The 14,138-nt window shown below is 33.5% G+C and overlaps 2 protein-coding genes across 2 annotated transcripts; one reads left to right on the top strand and one right to left on the bottom strand.

Annotated features, from left to right (window-relative positions):
• Positions 1–1,006: 1,006 nt before the first annotated feature.
• LOC25481982 (polyadenylate-binding protein-interacting protein 7) lies at positions 1,007–7,128 on the top strand. The gene is made up of 6 exons (XM_013610409.3): positions 1,007–1,272; positions 2,159–3,109; positions 3,644–4,091; positions 4,172–4,242; positions 4,864–4,988; positions 6,411–7,128. The coding sequence occupies exons 2-6, from the start codon at positions 2,246–2,248 to the stop codon at positions 6,709–6,711; spliced, it is 1,809 nt and encodes a 602-aa protein (XP_013465863.1). The 5' UTR covers positions 1,007–1,272; positions 2,159–2,245; the 3' UTR covers positions 6,712–7,128.
• A 5,117-nt stretch (positions 7,129–12,245) lies between these two features.
• LOC25481981 (ethylene-responsive transcription factor ERF018) lies at positions 12,246–12,905 on the bottom strand. Its single transcript, XM_013610408.1, has one exon. The coding sequence runs from the start codon at positions 12,903–12,905 to the stop codon at positions 12,246–12,248; it is 660 nt and encodes a 219-aa protein (XP_013465862.1).
• Between the last annotated feature and the right edge of the window lie 1,233 nt (positions 12,906–14,138).

Here is a 14,138-nt window from a genome sequence, read left to right as displayed (position 1 = left end):
ATCGTGAGCTTTTGGCTACGATAATGTGGAGTCTTTGGAAGAGTCTGAATCTGAAACTTTGGCAACAACAAAATGAATCCAACTCGCATGTAGTTCAACATGCAACACATTTACTGGATGAGTGGAGAGCAACCCAAATAATCAGGTCTCACAGTCATGCTTAGTCCAACACGATCCAGACGCATCCCATAAGGCAAGACGAGGAAAGATGGAAGAAACCGGCATCTGGCAGGTATAAATGTAATATTGACACATCTTTCTCTACCTCTCTTAATAGGGTAGGTTTGAGAATGTGCCTTCAAGCTGATGTAGGTGATTTTCTCTTGCCAAAACGGACTGATTTGCTCCCTTGTGTGACACAAATGTGGGGGAGGTTGTCGAGTTACATACAACTTTGGAATGGGTATCAGATCTCAGGTTTGATAACGTGGACTTTGCTCTTGATTCCAAAAGAGTTGTTGATTTTGTGAATTCATATGTAGATGATGATAGCAAGGTTGGTTGTATCATATTTGCTTGTAAACAATTATTAGTTAATAGATTTCAGAACTCTCATGTCGAGTTCAATAGGAGGCAAGCGAATGAGGTTGCTCACGAGTTAGCTTAGACAACCCTATCTAATCATAGTCCCCATATGACAGATGATGATGTACCTTCATGTATTTGACATATTTTAGCTAATGGAATGCAATGAATTTCTTCCTTAAAAAAAATTCAAATGTTATTTTGTTAAAAAAAAAAAAATCAAATGTTATTTTAAAATATTGATATCGAAAAATTAACATTACTTTTTTTTTTTTCGGTGTACAAAAAAAAAAAATTAACATTATTCATAAACCAAAATGACTTTCCAATCAGACCCTGAGTAAACTATTGAATTGAATGCACTAAAATTGTAAAAAAAAAAAGTTAGTGACCCAAATCCCAATCATACAAATTAATTTAATAATTTACTACACACTATAGAGATAGAGAGAGAAAGTATGTAGAGAGAGAAAGAGAGAGAGGTCAAATCTAGTGGCGAAAGGTTGGGTGTCTTCTTTAGAATTTTTGTGGTGCTGGTGTTAGTAGTATTACCCTAAAAGGGTTTTTTCATTTTCAAACAAAAAACACCAACAGAGAGAGAAAGAGAAAAAAAAAAAAACTTGATAACTCAGATAACAATACTGAACAAGCTAGTTCCAATTCCCAGATATAAAAATTTAATCTTTTATTCACTTCTTCATTTCATGCAATTTTTTCTTATGGATCCCTTTGATTTGATTCGTAAAGGTATAATTTTTATTTGTAATTTTGCATAAATTTTAGATCTTTCACTGACCCATCTTGTTAAATCTTGTGTTTTTTATTTAATTTTGTTCAATTTGATTAATTTGACTTTTTGGTTTTTTTTTTTTGAGGTGTTGAATTGCTTAAGATCTAGGAATTTTTTTGGCTTTCTTAATTAAAGGATGCTTTGACTTGTTAATTTTCATTTTTTGTTGTTGTTTTTTATTTGCTTGTACTTTTTTTTTGTTGTTTTTATGAAATTTGGGTTTGAAAATTTGGTTTAGGTGTTAATTGGCTTTTTATGTAGTTACTATTCAGCTATAATTTCAATTGTTAAGTTCATCTTTGATACTGTTTTGAATACTTTCAATTATTTGGTTCTGAAAATTTTAGGGTTTTAACCTTATCTTGTAGTTTTGTACTAGTTCTGAAATTGACCAGTGTTCCAAAGTACAATTTTTGTATTCATTAGATCTGCTTAAAGTTATGTTTTAGCTCACACACAGTTCCTTGATTCATTTTTCAATTAAGCTTATACAATTCACTTGCAAACTATTCATAGTTCCTTGATTCATTGTTTAATTAAGCTTATACAATTCAATTCCAAGTTATACACAGTTCCTCGATTCATTATTCAATTAAGCTTATAGAATTACTTACTTCCAAGTTACAATATTAAAATCGGCCGCATATAGTTGCTTGCAGGGGTAATCAACTTAGTTTTGTACCTTTCATATATGTTTAATTGCTTTTTAATTTGGCAATTCAAAGTGTGGATTAGATGGAGTTCAATGATGAGTTGTTTATTTTGTTCATATGCATGTATGTTGTGACATGTAATGGAATACTATTTGATGAATGAGTATGAATGAATTGATTTGTTTTGCAGGGTTCGGATGAAGCTGTTTGGAACTTGCTTTTACTGTCTTTGAAGTTCATCTATGTTTTAGTCGTTTTGTACGTATTCTAGTTAATAATGAGTTTATCCAAGAAAGGAGGATCCCCGACAGACACAAAACTGAGCTCACCAAACAAGGCAACCTCATTGAATCCGAATGCAGCAGAGTTTATTCCCTTTTCACTCAGATCACTGCCGTCTGGAAGTACTAGCTCGGTAGATGCAACAACAAGGCTTACAACTGCTGGTTCTCTCGGGAAAGCAGTTTTAGATCGATCGGAATCATCCATTTCAAATAATTCTGATGACGAGGCCCACAATTACTGGCGTTGTCAACTTCCAGATGATATCACACCTGATTTCAAGGTCATTGAAGAAGAAGAACCCCAAGGTCTTAACAACCTCTCATTCGCAGGCTTATCTATAAATGACGATAATGAATCGTCGATGTTTTCTTCTGCTAAGGGAAGCAGATATATACTAAACGAGCAGCAGGAATTACCTCAACACCACCTTAATGGAAATACATTTGCCGATAAGTTAAGGTTTTCCAATTCAACATACCGGGAAGAACCATCTTCGGCAAGCTTTTTGAATTCATTAGCAAAGCCTTGGGAAAGACCAGTTGGGAATAACAACCTCCATGTTAGCAGTGGTCAAGAGGCACTTGCCTATGATGACAATGCTAGGCTTGGATTCTTAAACGATAACAACCTCCATGTTGGCGGTGGTCAAGAGGCACTTGCCTATGATGACAATGCTAGGCATGGATTTTTAAATGATGTTTTGACCGAGAATGCTATTGTGGATGAGACTGATTTTAACCCTTTGGAATTTTTAGCTTCTCTATTCCCTGGTTTTGCGTCAGAAAGCCTTGCTGAAGTGTTCTTTGCCAATGGATGTGATTTACATCTGACCATTGAGATGCTCACTCAGTTAGAGGTGGGTTGATCTTCACATACCAACTAACTTGTGGTTAAATTTTGTTTTTTTTTTAATAAAGTCTCTCTTCATGAGTTGTATCTTTCTCCTAGCATGCCGTGATGCAATTATTGGTTGGAAATGCACATCTTGCGATATGTTTTGATACAATATTAAATTTGAATAGACGGAAGCTAAATGTGTAGAGCAATGCTTGTGCCTTGTTTTGGCAGGGAAGTTTCCGGCATCCCATAAAGTTGTGAAATGACTCCCAACGCAATGCGGCTTCCAGACTCTAATCACTGTTTCCTGAATCCTTATACCCTTTGTGTCATGCTCACAAGTCACAAGGGACCTGATAGGAACTTATCAGGATTTCAGGACTATTAAAATTTCATTTGAATTTATAATATTTTCTTGTTTATATGATATTGTAATTCAACCATGTCTCAAGGTTTTCTTTTTCATTCCATGGATGTTATTGTCGCTTTCGTGAATATTTTCATTTCTCGTGCATAGTTCTTAACTGGTTTTCTTTTTCCTACAAATTTGTAGATTCAAGTTGATAGTAATTTCATCCAGAACCCAAGCCCAAAGACTCTGTCATCTCCCAATCTGACTCCAATGGACTTTCCAGCACTTGCTCCAACAAACGGCCAGACTACTACTGCAAAATATGCTGCAGACAATGTTCAACAAAGTGGCAGTCCTTACTTACCGTCTGGCAAAGACTTGCTCATGTTCAAATCGAGCTCTTCTATTCCGACTAGAGGTGCTACCGACTTCGCTTCAGCTGTCAGGAAATTAGCTTCTCAGGATTCTGGAATATGGAAGTATGATAGAAATGGTTCTGGTGATGCTTCCACCGGATCAAGTAGGAGTTTAAATGTTCTAGCTAGTGCCTACAATGGCGGACAGGGGAGAAATAACTTTGGTGATAGGTTACAAAACCGTGGATCTGCTCGGCCAGCGCCTGTCTGGCTTGAAACCGGTGACGCTGTTGGTAAATATTTATGTTTATATGTTTCCATTTTTAGACGAGTCCCTTTTATACTGGTTCCCTTTAACTATTTTGAATGGCAGCAAATATGTATTCTGAACTTCGGGAGGAGGCTCGTGATCATGCACGCTTACGTAATGCATATTTTGAGCAGGTGGGTCTCTGATTCATGCTGCCGAGAAGTTAATGAGCATTTTAATGACAATAGTGTGATGATATTTGCTACACACTTCATGGTTGACTGAGGCTCATACCAACCTGTTTTCCCCAAATGTCTAGACTTATATGTTATGTTCTTTCTCCTAGTTAATCCATAATATGCATCAGCTATGGTCCTGTTCGGATAAGCAACTTAATTAAGCGCTCATAGCATACATGCCTATATATAAACTATTTCTTAGCCAAAGATAAAATGAAGTTTATCAGCTATTAATTGTTTATATAAGCTATCACGAACAGTTTATGGAAATAAGCTGAAAATAGCTTATGGCCATGTCATAAGTTATTTTTATCAACTCTTCCAAACAGTCTCACAAGTGGTTATATCATTAGATAACCTCAAATAAGTCAATCCAAACAGGTCCTTTGTATTTTTTCAACCTTAGATTTTTGCATGTGCCAGACTGCCAGTGGAACGGAAGCTTACGTTTTTGTAACTTAAGTTTCAACCACGAAGCTCAACCTACTAGATTGAGAAGAAATGCAACATGAGGGTTTTGCAGGACCTATCCTAATTTCTGTAACTTTTGTTTAATTGTTCATAATTTACAAACAGGCACGACAAGCCTACCTTATTGGTAATAAGGCCCTTGCAAAGGAGCTAAGTGCTAAAGGGCAACTGCATAACATGCATATGAAAGAAGCTCATGGGAAAGCTCAAGAATCTATTTACCGCCAGAGGTTTGTTGTTCCTCATTGCTATCCACTCTTCCTATCCATGTGTCTTTTATCAAAACAAAAAACTTTATGGGGTTATAATGAGAATTGTGTATATTTTCCAACATTGTTAAAACCAGATTAGAAAATGAACTGGTAAAACTTTCAGTTGAGGTTCAACCATTTAAACCGATTGGTTGAATACTCGGATTGGAATGACTTCATGTGACTAATTTAAATCAAATAAAAAAATATTTTAAAACATATAAATATGAAAAAACAGTATTTTTTTAATAATGGTTGGTTGCTCAACCAGACAAATCGGCTAGTTCATCTAGAATTTTAGCATTTATGAGATTGTTTTTGATTGGTCCTATAGTGGAATGACCATCAATTTGGCCGAGATTGAACTGTAGCAACTTTGTTGTCGCGATTATGCATCGAGCCTGTCAGACTGTTTGTTCTACTTGTTCTTCCTACTCAGTGTTGTTGAATAGCGGCTATAGTGGCACTATAACACAGCAGAATTTGAACATCCCGCTGCCATACACTATTTAATACAAAATATTGTCAAATATAGCACTATTGCGTAGTTGAATTTAAACAAATCGCTATTTTCTGCGATCCAAAATTGACAATACTGCTCCCACATGTATATTTTTTTTTTTTTTGGCTCGAGTGCTAGTACAAATTTGAGAAAATCTACTTCCCAAAATACTGTAGCTTTTCCTTTTCTCACCTGTAGAGGTCGCCAAACAGCTTCTTTATGTAAGGGTATTGTTGTATGAGCTAGAATGTGCATATTTATTATTCTGAAGTCCCTTGCTACTAGGTTGGTCCTCCAAGGACCTTGGGTTTGTCACGCAGAGTGACTAGGAGATCAAATACACCAGCCATCAGAGTAGGGTGGATGAAATTGAGGAATAAAACTTGATAAAACATACCTACCAAGGTTAAAGGAAATTTTTATTTGTACTTACATAAGACACATAATGATGTATGGTGTTTAGCGGTAAAAAGTCACGAGAAAGTAAACCTAGTGTTGTAAATGGTCGACAATTTAAGGGTAAATGGTCTATTTTTAGCTAATGGTCGATTGATCTATGTAACCAAGCCTGTTTAGTTGAAAAACAATTGCTTATTTGTTATTTAGGTAGGTTTTCAAAGGTAACATTTATCGAGTTAAATGGCTTAAAATATGACTTAAATTTTGTTTATGTTTGGTGCTCGTGAAATCTGGATTGGGTTGAACTCAACAAAACAAAATTGGCTTTTAAGGTGAGAAATGTCTCCCACTTATAAATATAATTTCAGGGCATATCTCATCAACTGTGAGATCTCAACAGGTGCATATTATGAATTGACCGGCATTGTTGTTCTGTCTGCTTGCCAAATGCTACCTTATCTCGGATACTGCTGTAGTCATTGTGAGTGTTGATTTTTCAGGAACCCTGTTGGTCCAGAGATGGTTAATGGAAGAGGACATGAGAGAATGATAGACTTGCATGGACTCCATGTAAGTGAAGCGATTCACGTGCTGAAACACGAACTGGGTGTGCTAAGAAGCACAGCCAGAGCTGCGGAGCAGCGTTTGCAGGTTTATATCTGTGTTGGTACCGGTCATCATACCAGAGGTTCCCGCACCCCTGCAAGACTTCCGATAGCTGTACAGCGTTATCTACTCGAAGAAGAGGGTCTTGATTTCACAGAACCACAGCCAGGCCTTATTCGTGTTGTGTTATATTGAGCCAATGATATGAAAACCGTATACAAGTTTTTGACAGTGAAAATCCATGAACATAGTGATGTTGTAGTCATTCTTGTATTATATGGGAAGAAATGGCAATGGCCAACTGAAAAAAAAATGGAAAAAAAATCTTTAGAGGGTAAAAATGGAAAAGATTTAGAAGCAAAGAGAAGGGTTTGTAGTAGAATTGTACCATTAAGGTCTCAATGAGGCATAGTCAGCAGGAACACCACGTCAACATTTTCCTTCTGTTAATTTTGTACTCTAATTTTCATTTTGTTAAATTCCTTTTTTGTTGTTTTTTATTTTTTACTTTTTTTTATTTTTATTCAGATGTAACTGATAGAATTCAATTACATGATAGAACTATTCACCATGCCAATTAGATTCAATGCCAAACAATCTTCCACCTCGGAACAGGTTCTCATTCATTGCTTTAATCAACAATTATAAACAGATCTGAGACTCCGATTTAGCGTATCTATTATAATTTCATTTGCTCTATATGCAATTGTGAAGTGTAGTTTGACATAATTTATAACCTTGGTTTTTTATGCTTAAAGTGAATATCCATCGTAGTTTTTGCAAAATTCACAATGACTCATTCTAATTCAAACCTACTGTAATACTAAAGATGCACTTAATCTTTCTGTCAAATTTGTGATAACCATTATGTTTTGTACTTACTTTGTTAGAAATGTTTTGCGACTCGTTTTTAACAAACTTTTACTTCGTAGTTTATTGATCATATTTGAAATTTTTAGATTAGAACCTTTCTTTGTTCTTGGTTCATCATTTTTTTCTTCCTCCATTGAAGTAACAATGGAGGCTCGCGGTTGGATTGATCTGTGTCAATTAGTGAAGAAAGATTCGGGGCGAAGGGAGGTGGCATTGCTCTTTCATACACGTTCAAACTAAAATTTCATTCAAAATATCTTGCATCTGTGTGGTTTTGCAATGCTAGATTTGTGCAAATTTATTCAGAACCATACATAATATCCTTATTCAAAAGGTATATGCTTTCACAAACATGTTGGTTGCAAAATTGTCTCTTCTGTTTTTTTTTCTTTTCTTTTTCTTGTTGACCACGTCAATAGAATGTTTCAGTCTTGCTAAGCAAGGTTTTACAACTCGAGAGTTTACCTCAACTCGTTTTACCTAGGTAAACTCGACTCGTAAACTTGACTTGAGAATTCGTACGAGATTATCTAAAATTAAAATTATATAAAAATTATTATATGCATGACATATATAAGCTAAAATAATATTGTAAATTGGTCAATAATTCAAAATATGACTTAATTACAAAGGCAAATTATACCAAACTACCATAATAAAACATAATGTTCAACTTAACACCAAAATACAAAAATTAGTGCACACAATCATAAGTTTCTTAAGTCTCTAAGTTTAAGTCGTTCATAAAACCATCCAAAAAAGTAAGTTTCACAAGTCCGTAAAGTTGTTAATAAAACTATCTAAAAAATAAACTTGTTAATTTCTTCAAAAGGTAAACAAACACCAACACCGCAACCCTAACCGGTGTCGCAATCATTGGCGTCGAAATCTGAATTTCCACTGTCAGAATCACAACACTAACTGATATGTGCTCCCCTATTCATGGATTGAGAACTTAGAGAAGAAAGAAAAAGAAACATTTCATTTATGGAACAACGTGTTACCGTAAACGTTCCGGTCTTTGGGCTTGTAGAAAAGGAATTGGATTTTTAAAAAATGGCCCCAAAAAAAGGGCCAATTTTTTTTAGATGTAAACTCGTAAAACTCGATCGATTTTACACTCGGTTAAACTTGTCAAACCTTCCGATTTTATTAGAAATCGAATTTACCTCCGAGTTAACACGATTTTGATACCTAAAAATATAAACTCGGAGAGTTAACACTCGATTTGCGGAACATTGTTGCTAAGTACTGCTATACAATTCACTTTAGGTTATATTCAAAGGCATCTAGTACTTCAGTTTTTACAAATAATACATCTAGTACTTGTAAAAAAGAAAAAATCTAGCACTTGCATATCCCTAAAAAAAAAATCTAGTACTTGTTTACCATGAAATAAATTTAGTAAGTGAGTGCTACTTTCACTTTCACACACAAAAATAACAACAAACAAGTCGGCTTCATACTTCAAAAACAGTGTGGACCTTCCTCTCCAATTTAGATTTTTGTTTTTAAAAATAGCTAGAAAAATTCTAGGCAACATTCCAATAATTATATAAAAAATGATTGCAATTGTTAATATCATGAAATATTAAAAGATAATAAATAAAAGTTATCAACATTAATGTAATGTTTTTATTAATAAAAGTTATATGTAAAAATTCGTTAAATATTTGCACCGTGCTCGTTGCAGATTTTATTTGTTTATATTTGCGAAAACAAACTTTTATGTACTGATATGAGACGCGTCCAAAAAATGTATTGATATGAGAAAGTCGATATGATAAAATTTTGAAAACTCGTGACTATTTTCAAAATATTAACATTAATGTAGTGTTTTTATTAAATATTTGGGTTAAATACGTTTTTAGTCCCTATAAATATAACATCTTTTCATTTTAGTCCCCTAAAGATTTCTTCGACTTATAGTCCCTAAATATTTTTCCATCATCAGTTTTGGTTTATACTTTTAATTCAATTCATGTGTTGTCTTCATATTTTTGAATGAATTTTTTTCGGACTGTTTAGAATATTATAATAATCTCTTTTAGAAAAAAATTAGAATTTTTTAACAAAACATGAATTAAATATGAATTGTTATGTTTTAAGCGCTTAGAAATTAATATTTAATTAATATTTTGTTAAAAAATTCTAATTTTTTTGGGAGAGATTATTATAACATTTTAGACTTTTTTGCAAAATTTCATTCAAAAATATAAAGACCACACATGAGTTTGCTTAAAAGTAGGGACCAAAAGTGTTGTTAAGAAACTTTTGAGGACTAAAAGCCGAAGAAATTTTTTAGAGACACTAAAATAAAAAGTTAGTATATTTGTAGGAACCAAAAACATATTTAACCTTAAATATTTTGTTATTTTATACGTAAACACCGTTATATATTTCCACCACGACCCCGTTTTGGATTTTATGTGTTTAAATCTACGGACACAAATTTTTATGTACCAATATGCAAAAGTTTATATGATAAAATTTTAAAAGAACATGATTATTTTTAAGATATCAACATTAATGTTGTGTTTCTATTAAATAATTTTTCATTTTATATGCAAAATACTGTTGAATATTTGCACCGTACTTGTAATGGGTTTTATGAGCTCATATTAGTGGATTTTTTTTTTTTTAATATTTCAATATGAGAAAGTTTTGAAAACTCATGGACTATTTTCAAGATATCAACGTTAATGTAATGTGATGGTCGGATTAGGCAAGTGTACAAAATCGTTTATCAAGTAATAAAGTGATAAATAGAGTATCGTATCCACATAGATTGTCGTTTTGTCCAAACAATTCGCCTTACTTATTTGAGAAGAAAATAATATAAAAGGGTTGAGGGTTTAAAGTTTGCAAAGTTAATCTGTTTGCAACAAGCAAAGTTACCCGTTTGATTGCAGAACTTTAGCAGCGGTCAGGATTCGTTGAATTTCCTATATATATAATGTACTCGTTATGGTTGATTCAAGGATTTAGTTATTTAATTAGAGTTAAAAGGGAAAAAAAGTACTTATCTTCTTTTGATTATATTTTTTTTGGGTTAAATATATTTTTAGTCCTTACATTTTGCGCTCATTTGAAGAATAGTCCATACATTTTATTAAATGTTTTTAAAATCCTCACATTTTATCTCCATTATAAAAATTAGTCCCTGCTGTAAATTATCTAACGGAATCCTGATGTGGCAGTTAGTGGGTCCCAATTATTTTAAGGTTAAATATGTTTTTGGTCCCTACATTGTGCGTGACTTTGAAAAATAGTCCTTACATTTCAATAAATGTTTTTAAAATCCCTAAAATAATAAGGATGGAAGATTCAAGCTAGTTGTTATGAACCACTCACACGGCTACTCGTGTACAATATTACGCCGCCTCAAGGTTTCACACTCAAAGGAACACGACAACTCGCCTGCACCGTACCACACTGGAGCACGCCTCCCTGCTGGGATCACGCTACACGTGTCCACTCCCGCTCATAATCATACGCCGCATAACCCGGAGACGGTTATGCCAAGAGTGCGCCTATATAAGGGTGAACTTGCTTCACCCTCAAAGGTACACAACACTTTTCACAACTCTCCTAAGACTTTTCTCTCAGTTCCATTACTGACTTGATCGTCGGAGTGCTAAGGTGCCTGCATGCACCTTTCGTTCCATCGCAGAAGGCGCTTCACCGCCGTACTGGAAGCCGTTACCGATCATCAGAGCATTCTTCACAACCGTTGCAACTCAACTGTTCTCACTGGACATATCACTAGTTGATTAGGGAACTGCAGAGATAGGCGCCATTGACACAGACCATTTCCCAATCCTGAACTTGCTATTGGTATCATTCTCTGAATTAATGAGATTCAAAACATCTGGGGAAAGGAAGAAGGTGATGAAGCAGTTTTGGAAGTCTAAGTCTAGATCAACGGATCCCGTATATAGAGTTAGGCAGACATATATTTTGATATACCAGCCACCATAAACATCCCAATCCTTGGTCACTATGAAACTGGAAAACCTCCTTAGGAGTTGGTAAGATGATATATCTTTGTGTAGAGAACAAAGGAATCGATCCTTGAAAAAAGATGAAGTAAACTCAATAAGTGACTTCCAAAGTCCACATTCAAGCTGAGAAGGAGATCTCATCACCTATTATAGCTGAATGAGTGTTAGCTGCTTCTTTTCCGATAGTACTGAAGAGTGCGAAAGTTTAAAGACATGGGACTTAGTCAAAATGCAGTAGAATTGGAAAGTGAGACATTTAACTCGTGTTTCATGGGAGAAACAAAATTGATTATCCTTCATTTTTATAATATTGAATGAGAATTTCTTTTTATTTTTTTTGAAAAAATTGAAAATATATTTGAATCTTAGTAGTTTTTTTTTTTTTCTTCATCATTTTGTTATTAGTATTTAGAATCTTTTCACGATTAAAAGTAAAGATTGAACAAAAAAAATATATAAAAGTTTTTTAAAGGGAGAAAATCTAAGAGTTAATTGGGCGTAATGGACCAATCTTAAATTCAAAGTGAAACAATTCAATAATATAAAGATGCAAGATTTCAACTAGTATATAATAATCACTATTTTTTTTTGGTGGTGTAACTAGTATAATCACTATTGAAGAGAGGTAAAGTTGTTTGAGTATAATTGGCCGGTGAGGAATTTGAATCCTCTCCGCTTCTATAGAGAGATTCATCTAGAGATATCGATGGAAAAATAAAATTATGAAAAATTGGTATATTGGATATTCAATACACCACTTTGTTTATTTGTATATTTCTCTAGTATGGCAAAGGATCCCAACTCAGCAAGTGAGAGTTTCAGTTTGGTCCACATATGATATATGCATGTGAATCAAAAGTTCCAACTCCAAAGGAATGAATGATCAGAAAAAGTATCTTCACATTCAATTTGGTCCACATTATCCTCTTCAACAAGTTGTGTTGAGTATTGCATATTTTCTTGCCCATACAAATTAGAGCAATTAGCAACCCCATTCAAGTCATCAAACATATCCTCAAATTTCCAATCCATTCTCCTCAAGTCTCCATAATCTACTTGCACCCTCCCATCATTATCATTAAGTGGGCATGAATAAGAATGATTGGAAATGGTATCATTTTGTGCTTCTGAAGGTACTTGTTGATCATCTTCGTGAGTGAGCTCAATTGGTGGTGACTCATTTGCAAACTTAGCAGCAACGTCTTGAATCTCTTCTGGTGAAAGAGATTGATGACCAACACCATGATTCACAGCTACATTGATGGTAAGAGGTGTGTTAGGGAAATTGAAACTTGCATGAGGACCACGTAGACAATATAGGGCTGCATCAAATGCCCTAGCTGCTTTTTCTTGTGTGTCATATGATCCTAACCATATTCTCTCCCTACTATTTGGAAGCCTAATTTCAGATACCCATTTTCCCCATTTTCTCTTCCTCACCCCTCTATACATCTTATTATTACTACTATTAGGGCTTTGATCAGTTGTGGTGACATTGATATTTATGTCCATGGTTGGTTTATGAGTTGATGAGTGGATATGGGTTTAACTGGCTCCATATATATAAGTTGTGATGATTTCCATGAATTTGAGACTTATTTTAAAATGATTAACAACATTTATGTGTTTTTTTTTGAAAGAGACATTATTTATGTTATAGCCTCTAAAAAAAATCATTTATGAAATAAATAGATACAATTTTTGATTTTGACTCTCATTAATCTTTCATATATGTAATCCTCTATATTTTTAGAAATAGATTATAATTTTTTTTAATAAAAGAAATAGAGGGGAATGTCAATTCCATTTCAAAATATATTATAATTATTATTATTATATTTCAATTTTTTTCACCTGTATTAATTATTTGTTAACACTTATAATTACATTGTATTTTCTTTTTACAATGTATAATAAATGCTATGAAAAAATACAACCTAATTTTCTCTCATAGATGGTAAAATTAAAAAAATAAATATAGATTATCAATTAATTCAATACTATTGTCAATTTTTTGAGTTGCATCACTTAATCAACGAAATTCTATATTTAAGGACGGAGCTTATATTAATGTAGATGAGTTGAAGTAGCTCATAGAATTTGAACTTAAAATGTTTTGACAGCAAAAGCTTTAGAAAGTAAAGTGAGTATGTGACATATCAATAAGGGGATCCAAATTGTATATACAATTAAAATCGTCTGCAGTTGTGCAATAGAAAGATTAATGATCAACCGATTAAGATTAGAAGGTTTTAATTTTAAAATCAATTTTAAATTTAATAAATATATCAAAATTTAGACCATCAAATCTTAATTAAACGACCATCTATATTCCGACTACAATTGAACGACCATATATATTCCGACTACAAGATTGCAATCCTGTTGCTAGTGATGCATGGGGACGCAGTAGGGCCAAAAGGTTGTCTACAAAAGAGCACATGTTGAAATTCCTCAAGTTGGGTGGAAAAGAGCACATGTTGTTTCCATAAGGTACTTTTGTTTAATTAAGGTACTTTTTCATTTCTTGATAATATTAATAAAAGTAGTATATTTTATGAAAAATAATAAATATTATAATGATTTTAAATGAGACATATATTTATCTTTCACTGAATTTGGTAAGTCTTTTTGTATTTATGTTTCTATAGACATTGAGAATGTGAGAACAAAATCTTTTCTGGGTGGAAAAAGTTTGAACGATGCTTATTAGAAGTGATAGTGATGACTGATGAGTGTGACGGA

Source organism: Medicago truncatula, chromosome 1, assembly GCF_003473485.1.
Source record: "Medicago truncatula cultivar Jemalong A17 chromosome 1, MtrunA17r5.0-ANR, whole genome shotgun sequence".
Classification (NCBI taxonomy): domain Eukaryota; kingdom Viridiplantae; phylum Streptophyta; class Magnoliopsida; order Fabales; family Fabaceae; genus Medicago; species Medicago truncatula.
This window is presented reverse-complemented; position numbering and strand designations above follow the sequence as displayed.